Source organism: Megalops cyprinoides, chromosome 5 (assembly GCF_013368585.1).
Source record: "Megalops cyprinoides isolate fMegCyp1 chromosome 5, fMegCyp1.pri, whole genome shotgun sequence".
NCBI classification, from domain to species: domain Eukaryota; kingdom Metazoa; phylum Chordata; class Actinopteri; order Elopiformes; family Megalopidae; genus Megalops; species Megalops cyprinoides.
In genome coordinates, this window is record NC_050587.1 from 2,589,722 (window position 1) to 2,598,381 (window position 8,660).

The 8,660-nt window shown below is 42.1% G+C and overlaps 1 protein-coding gene across 1 annotated transcript in view; it reads right to left on the minus strand.

The window, feature by feature from the left end:
* Positions 1-7,605, minus strand: part of garnl3 (GTPase activating Rap/RanGAP domain like 3) — a 101,587-nt gene extending 93,982 nt beyond the window's left edge. The window contains 1 exon segment of the mRNA XM_036528515.1: positions 7,178-7,605. Within this exon segment, the coding sequence (XP_036384408.1) occupies positions 7,178-7,278 (101 nt within the window). The 5' untranslated portion in view covers positions 7,279-7,605.
* Positions 7,606-8,660: the final 1,055 nt, after the last annotated feature.

Sequence of the window (8,660 nt, forward strand, 5' to 3'; positions counted from 1 at the left end):
TTGTCACACCACCATTCTCTCATCACCATCACTCACTTTCAGGTCTCCTTTCAGGTCTGTTGTCTCAATTGCAACAGCTTCATAAAAGGCTCCTAATCCTTTTTGATGTGCTCAGCCCGCATGACTTTCAGTGCAGGCAATTTGCAACAGAAACACGGTCTCTGAGGGTAACATTACTTAGTGCACTTCCAGCCCTGTAAACACTGTGTGCATATGGAGTGCCCTTGGGGTGCACCAAAACATCCATCAGATAATATTACAGTTATAGATCAGCAATCAAAATGACTGGGTCCCACCATGCAGTTGATAGCATCAGGCTTCATTCACACATCTACCGGTGACTATCAGTTGGAATAGGCATCTATCAGGACCCGACAAGCAAACAAGGAATACACTGGAACACAGATAGTAAAATTATATTATATTATTATATTGTATTATAATTAGCTTCGCTGATGTCTGACATAACCATATATGCAATTTCAGGAAAGTTGCGTCTCTGCACTTACAAGCCAGTAAGCTGCAGGCTGTGTGTTAGCACCTACCAGTGTTAAGTTGGGTAGCTACTAGGGATGCACGATGATATCAGCACAACATCGGTATTGGCCAATAAAAACTTAACAAGTTAATTATCGGCATCGGCATATATGAACATTTCTGCCGATGTGCCTGCCCAATAAGGTGACGCGTGAACTATGCACACGTGATGACGCTAAATGTTTATTATGAGCGCCAGCAACAAGCTTCAACATGTCAGCTGTTTGGAAGTATTTCGAATTATCTGAAACAGATAACAAAATTGCTACTTGCAATGCTTGTAAAACACCAGTGATGCGAGGAGGGGTAAAATATATAGCTAAGTTTTTCACTCTGGGAGGACTCTAGCTGTGTGCTGCTAAGCTTCTATTTGCTTCCGGAGGGGCGTGAGACCATTATTTAATATCGGTAAGTAGAGAATGCGATGAGAAATAAAACAAGACAGCCCGCAATCGCCAAGCTTGTGCTTTGGGACTCGAATGGAGGTCCTAATGGTTTCGACCGACCCCTAGCTAAGTTTCTCACCCTGGGAGGATGCTAGCTGTGTGCTGCTAAGCTTTTCTCTGCTTCTGGAGGGTGCGTGAGAAAAATTTTAAATAACGCGGCACCGGAAGCAGAGACGACGATGGGTAATAAAACAAGACAACCCATGATCGCCTAGTTCCTGCTTTGGGACTCAAACAGAGGACGCTGCATAAATTTTTGTGTTTGTACACTTACACAACGACACTGGACAGCGAATAACGTTTTCAGTAACTTTATTGTGTCTCTGCTCATTCAAAATAAATATCACGGCTCCATAAGAAGAGAATGCGATGGGAAATAAGACAGACTATTTTTAAATTGCGCGGCATCTATCGGTATCGGTATCGGCAATCGACCAAAATGAGTTTGAAAATATCGGCATATCAGATAATCCAATATCGTGCATCCCTAGTAGCTACTGTGGTACTAACAGCCTGCAGGTTTGCACCCTTCAAAACCTATTTGTGCATTCTGCCCTTAAGAAGCTATAGACACCTTTTAATGCTCATAATATAGTGATGTCAGAGTGTGTCACTCTTTTTCCTAACCCAGAGCCACAGAGTGAAAGAGAGTATTCCCTGCTACCCAATGTTTGAATTGTGGACATAGTCTGCTAGCCTGCTAGCCTTAGAACAACAACCAGTTTGCAAGCACACATCAGAGGCTCTGTGCTTTACTGGTACCCATGGATTCTATCTGTTCTTTGTATCATCATTTAAGTTGGCACTCATTAGGGCACTAATGGGTATGGTTCATGAGCAGTTGCTGGTGTGAAGGTCACTAGGGAGATGGTGTTTGAAGTTTGTGGTTGTGAGTTTCACTGATGATGGCGATGACTGGTCATCGAGAGTGCTACAATGATCTCAGCCATCATATTTTTATGTGTGTATTGAGCTATGATTTCAAGTCACATTGAGACATCTCGCTGATGAAACACCTAAATAACTCATCACATTACAATTCCCCTGGTGGACGGTCAGTGTCTATACATTGAACAATCAGGGGATGTCAGGGCTCATTCCAACGCAAGACAGTTCACATTAGATCCATGTGATTGCAGTCACCATCACCCACGGCTTTCAAGTTGTATTTTCACCATCTGCTCTGGAAAATTTCACTTTATTTTTACACACATTCTCCTACAGTGCGACCGCAGTGACTGCAGCTGACCAGAATTGGATGTTTATACAAATGTTCAAAAGAAAAACAGAAAGAGGCAGGGCTGCCCTCGAACCCTGGCTTGCGGTGCGGCCCAGACCACGGGCATTTTAATTGCTGGTTGGCTAAATACAAACTCATTCCACACTGGGCAATTTCCAGGTCGCTTTTGCAGGAAAAGTTTCCAGGATTGGTCTCCTGGAGAAGCGTCCAACTCACTGTAATATGTAGGTATGTGTCTTTAAGATATAAATTGAAACAGATGTTTGAGTGGAATAAAAGTTTATCTGTGCCTGTAATCAAGCAAGGGTTTCTGTTATTTGTTTTTATTTAGTCTTTTTTCCACTGCAAATTAGCCTTGTGCATTTCATTGTGTGGACTGTGCAGCTGTGAATGATTACGAGAAAAAATGTTTATCAGAAAATGCCGTTCCGTGAGGCAGATTTTAATACACTGCAAAACAGCCCAAAACCAACTGTTTTAAAGAGGCAGTTTTAAAGAGGCTCTGCTCTCTTCAGGATAGCAGGAGGGACCTCGCTAGAACTAAAAAAAAGCCCATGATTACATTAATTCCCAATAATTGCTCCTCACAACACATACAGAAATGCACACATGCAAATGTGCACACACAGACACATGCATGCACACATACATCCACATACCCATACATGCAGACACGTGAGCAGACATGCACTCAGGCAAATATTACATGTTGCTCCAATGGTAAGTTTGTCTGCAGCCAAATGCATGTCTCAGAGGGCATGTAGTATGTAGTATGTCACTTTTCTAGATGTAGTTAATTTGTCAGTTTGGTTGCCTGAACATTACAACAACTACTCATCGAACTCTTCGTTTAGTAGATATATGGTTCAAACATTGCGTTTTAAACGTGATGACCAAGTGAACAACATTTTGGAGCAGAATGATGATGCATCTAGCATGTTACTCTCATTTTAGATTCACATGGATAGGCCTACCTCTGCAACGTTCTTTCACGCTCAATGCTGTGAAAGCATCCTCAGGGTCAGCTCCATAACCCACAGCTTTTTTGATGCGCACGCTGCAGCTCCAACACAGCATTATCAATCCAGCTCAAGACACCTGTTTATTTCAAAGGAAAACTCTCTGTGTGGATCACTCTCAGTCCAATGTTCAAAGGTTATTTAAATTCATCAAAAAGAAATGCAGCTTCTCAAGACTAATTCCATCTGTTGTTGTGCTACAGCTGAAATGACATGTTGAATCATGAAAGTGAAAGTGGCATATTGACCCATCTAATTATAGATGAGTCAGGCTCTGGTGTGGGATATGCACAGCACAGGAATGGATCACCCATGAAGGTCAGAGAAGACAGGCTCGATACACTCAGCGACTTGTGGACTGTCTTCCACAGAAAAGACACAGAGACAGTCTGTGTTGCACTGTGATATCTCTGCCAGATTTTCTTAATTTTTTTATTCTTGGCAAGAAGATGTCTGGCAGTGGGACACCGAAGGGTTTCTGAGGAAGAGATTACATGTTTTTGCATTGTGTCTTCAAAGTTTGGGGAACAGGCTTCACAGTAGGCCTTCAGGCCTGGCACTTTCTGAACCAAAGGGATGGGCTCTTACAGCTAAATATCAGAAACAAACACTGTAAAGTTTGGCATTCATCTAACTCACCCCATGCAGTTCACACTGGAATCTTAAGAAAACAATTCTGCACTTCTGACTTGCCTCCTCAACATACAGCATTACAAACAGCCACTTGTGGTTTGAGAATGTCAAACAATGATGAGATCATCAAAGCTCAAGTATACTCAAACATCATCAAAGAGACAAGCAGCCCACGTGAATCCTTATCTGTGGAAGTACAGACCTATTGATGTAGAGGTCCTAATAGCCACAAAGCAAAACAAGGAGCTCTGTTCTTCTCTGCATATAACCGTAGCACATCTGGGGTTGATTAGATATTTCTGTCTTTCACAATGATCCTTCCTGTCACAGCACATGGCCATCCCTGGGGTAGATCTGCTAAGTCGATTAATAAGTTCTGACTATTAGCACAAGCCAGCACTTCTGTATCCCCATGTCTTTGGATTAATCACACCAGAGGGGTCTCACAGGTCAGGGCCATTTGTCCATCTTGGTTAACAAGGAAATGGAGAACCAAACCGACAAATTATCAACCACACGCACACATACTTGCACACAAACACACGCTGATACCAGCATCATCTAGGCATACCATCACACAGCATATATAGTATTACCTCAGAGACAACTAGACACAAAACAAACACATAAACACAAAAACAAACATGCACACAAACACCATCACACCAAAAGCACAAAGTTACCCAAAATCTGGATTAGTTATGTAAGCTGAGTGTGAATACTGTCATCATTTACGTCTGATATGGTGAACAGACTTGCACTGTATTTCAACATACATTTACATTGATTTTTGTCTACAGTGCTTGATGTGGGAAATACATTTCAATCTTCTAAAGTGCTGTTTGCCACCGTTTCAAATGCAAATGTACTATACGAAAAGCATGGGAGTACAGCACAGAGTCAATGGAGTGAGCCAGAATCCCTGGAGAAAGTGGATTCGATTTAGCTGTTGCCAATATCAAGCTTTCCTTATACAGCTTGGCTGTTTCTCAATAATGCAGTTTACCAACTTAAATAGATTTCAAAAACAAGACTTTCAAAATAAGCCCCCCTCCCCCACACACACAAAAAAGGAAGGAGTCAGACCTCCAATCCCCAGCTTTTAAAAAGACAGTTCAAAAAAATAAGACCACCGAGAAGATGCAGACTGTTTCCCCAGCTCAGATAAAAATACCTCTTGACCACACCCTCACCACTACCACTGCCTGTGTGTGGTGTATGTGCATATGTCTCTCTCTCTCTCTCTCTCTCTCTGTGGTGAGTGAGTGTGTGCGTATGTGTATGTGTGTCTGTATGTGTGTGAAGTACATGTATATGCTGATTGAATGTAAATCCAGCTGACACGTTAAGTCACTATGCTTTGTAAATACAGTGCAATTTCAACAGCCCAGTGACGCCTAACCTCCTCAGCCCCTACATTATAACCAAGGCTTCTACTTGTATTTCTACTGAACATGGGACACTCCCACAGAAAACTTAAAAACTTAAAACACCACTGAATTGTTCAGTAACAGCCATACAACTAAAATAAAGTCATGGAGCAGATCTAAACGAAAGACAGCATCTAAAGGGTATTTGCTGTGACATGCCAAACTGCTTCTGACAACAACAGTCTTCCTGTTGAATACATCTTGCTATATGCACAAAATCATACGTGAAAGTGAGTAAATAATAACTTACATAAGCCATATGACCGTTAATTTGCAAAGGCTGTGAGCCTACAACTGTCACACATGTGTTGTCTAAATTATGGTTCCACTGACCCCTGTGTTACGTATTACAGGATACAGTGAAGCGAAACCACATTTTTATGGGATTTCCAGAATGTGTTCAGGAAGATGTTCGCACAATAGAAATTACTTTCATGACCACCGACTCTCATCTGCAAATAGCTCAATATTACGGACTTTCAAAGAGTACGGCCTTAAAAACAGGCAAGAAATTCGTTACGAAAAAAACTATGCTTCCATCTAGTGGTTAAATCGGGTTTCGTCTAAAAGGGAGCTCTGACTGAGGAAGCTTGATAAGGTGCTCTACTGGAACAACGTGAATGGTTCTATGGATAATCTCGGGGTTACAGTATTTGAACCATTAAACATTTATTACTGCTGGAATGAATGACATTTTGCATGCGATCACAGAATGGTAATGTAACTCTTGGGGTCGGTAAGTAAATTAAATAAAAATACACAGTAAATGATAAAATACAGATAAAAGCGACGTGTGCTTTTCTTAAAATGTGTAAATAATGTGTAAAAATTTAATGTTTCTTAAAATGGCAACCAAAACCAGTGCTGCTGATATGATGGCTAAGCACATATGGAAAGCCGGCATCTTAGCGGTAATGTACTTCAATATTTCATTACAGTTATTTCTGTATATCTGTTTATAAATATGTAGCCTATCTCTAGAGCAATATGGACACTTCGTCCCTTTCACTGTCACACTGCGCTTTTATGTTACAGGCACACAGGCGGCTGCAGCCGCCCTCCGGGCGAGGTGTGAGCTAGCTAACAAAAACCCGACCGTGAGAACGTGTCATTTTGTGCTTTCAGTCCATTCAGTGGAAGTGGCTTGTCAGCAACATCAAGTTCATTACTAACGAATCTATTGTGCCTTGCTGAGCATGTCTTCCAGGTGTAACGCTCAATGTGCCCAGGGTTAACTTGGATGAAGTGTTCTCATAAAATCTAGGATCAACGCCTGGTGTAAAACTGCTATTATATGCATCAGATGTAAAAAAATAAAAATAAAAAGAGATACAGTTGCACAAGAAATTCATATTGTGTGACAGGTTGTTTTTCTTAAACCGGTGCAGACACTGGCTTGGACACACAAGTTCTGAACGTATTTTGGTATGTGGACTCTCAAAGCACGGAGCGGCTACAGAATTCCAGGCTATGTGAAAACATGATTCACAAATCCGTACTTGGGAGGGGGAAAAGAGTTAACATGTGGCAAACCATTTAGTGGTTTCAAACGCGCTAAACGGTACGCGAATCAATCTGGTGAAACCTAATACACAGAGAAGTGCAATCGGACAAAACGTCGGCCTCATTGCCGAGCATCTCTTTAGCACCGAAACCCCCGATCCTTTGGGAAGGGTCTCACTGGTCCACGACACCAGTTTTAAAACAAAGATATTATGACTAACTCTGAGCACTGAGATGCAGAGGTTGGAACGGGAACACGTGTTATTTGCAAACACACTACATCAGTCTTTCACATTTGACTCGCGATTATTAAGAGCCTCCCATCTGGTTTTGTGCACTTCAGATACCCCCAAAAGCCACAATCCCTACCTTGTTATTTCAAAGCTGCAGCCCTTCCTCAGCAGCAGCGCTCTCTTCCTCATGATACTTGATTTATCCCTGCCGAGGTATACATTAATATCCGAATTCATGAGTGCCAGAAAGTCAAATACTCCGTAAAAGTGAAAGCCGGTACGGGACGGATGAACGTAAAAAGATACACAAAAGATTGCTTGCCGAGGAAGAACAGACGAAAAACTACTCGCTGCCACTAAAATGGAAAGTGTGCCGCAGACTTTTTCCTCCCAAAAAAAGACCCAGAAAGCTACATGTGCACCATAGTAGGGATTATGTTTGAAAACTCCATCTAGGCAGGAAGGTTGTCAAGTCCTCCGAAGGTACGTAACGTACACCTGTCCAGTTCAAATCCAGGTTTGCTAAGAAGAAAGTAAGGAGCTGTAATCGACTCCTCCACACTGCTAGAGCTGTAAAATAGACTGTTGGCGATATACAGTTCACCACTCCCTCAAACCTCTACGCGGAGAGTCTGCGGGGTCCTAATGTCTCCCCTAACTCACTGAAACGGGAAGGTAGGACGGCTGGCCGTCCAGATTTTTTTTAATTCTTCGTTACTTCGTTCTTAATTACTATTGAATATGGAAGCAACCGAAACACACGAAAAGCCACAGTTGTATCAAACCCAAAACATATTGCTACACTGCCAATCATAAACACTATTAGTTGCATCTGCCATGCAGTTTTGTGGTGTGTGGATTCGCAACCCTGTACCGACTGAAAATGCACACCAATTATTTGGTCCACGCTAAACGCGCTCCTCGCTAAAATTTTTTTTTTACAGTGTTGCTGTAACATTTAACCTTCATTTGATCTTTTTAGCAACAGCCTGAGAACACTTTGCGCTTCTCATTGACGCATCTAAGACATGTATTTACCTCTGCGTTCATTATCAGAACAAAGACTAAGAGGAAACGCTGCAATGTTAGCAGTGAGCACTCTGGCGTGAACAATAATGTTGACATAAGTTAAAAGCTATGCAGTTGCTTCGTCACGTGTCTCAGTGCACAGAGACAGTGAGTAGAAAGGCTTGAGTCTGCATGTACAGGTGTCCATGCTATCGAGCCTATCAGATTTGCTGTCCAAACACTGCACATTCATCATTAAGCAGAGTAGCTTAAGACACAGTGGTCTTGCGCTTTTACAGGTCTAAATGTAAACCTGTGACCAGGTGATTACGTCTTGTAAAATCATTTGTGTCAGAGACCACGGCAGTAACAAAGCCTCCATCATTCACACGTCCTGTACCTTGACAGAGAAACTCTATGCGTGGCATAATTAGATTAAACCGAGGTTAATGTTTTGCCAGTTGCCTTTCCAGCATATTTCAATGACAGTCTGATGACCCCTGTCTGGCGAGTAGGTGGCCCATTCGTGTCAGACATGTTAATCGCCCCCGTGAACAAACTTGGAATGAGATCCAAACCTTAGAAGAGGGTGAGGTGCACTGTGATTGATT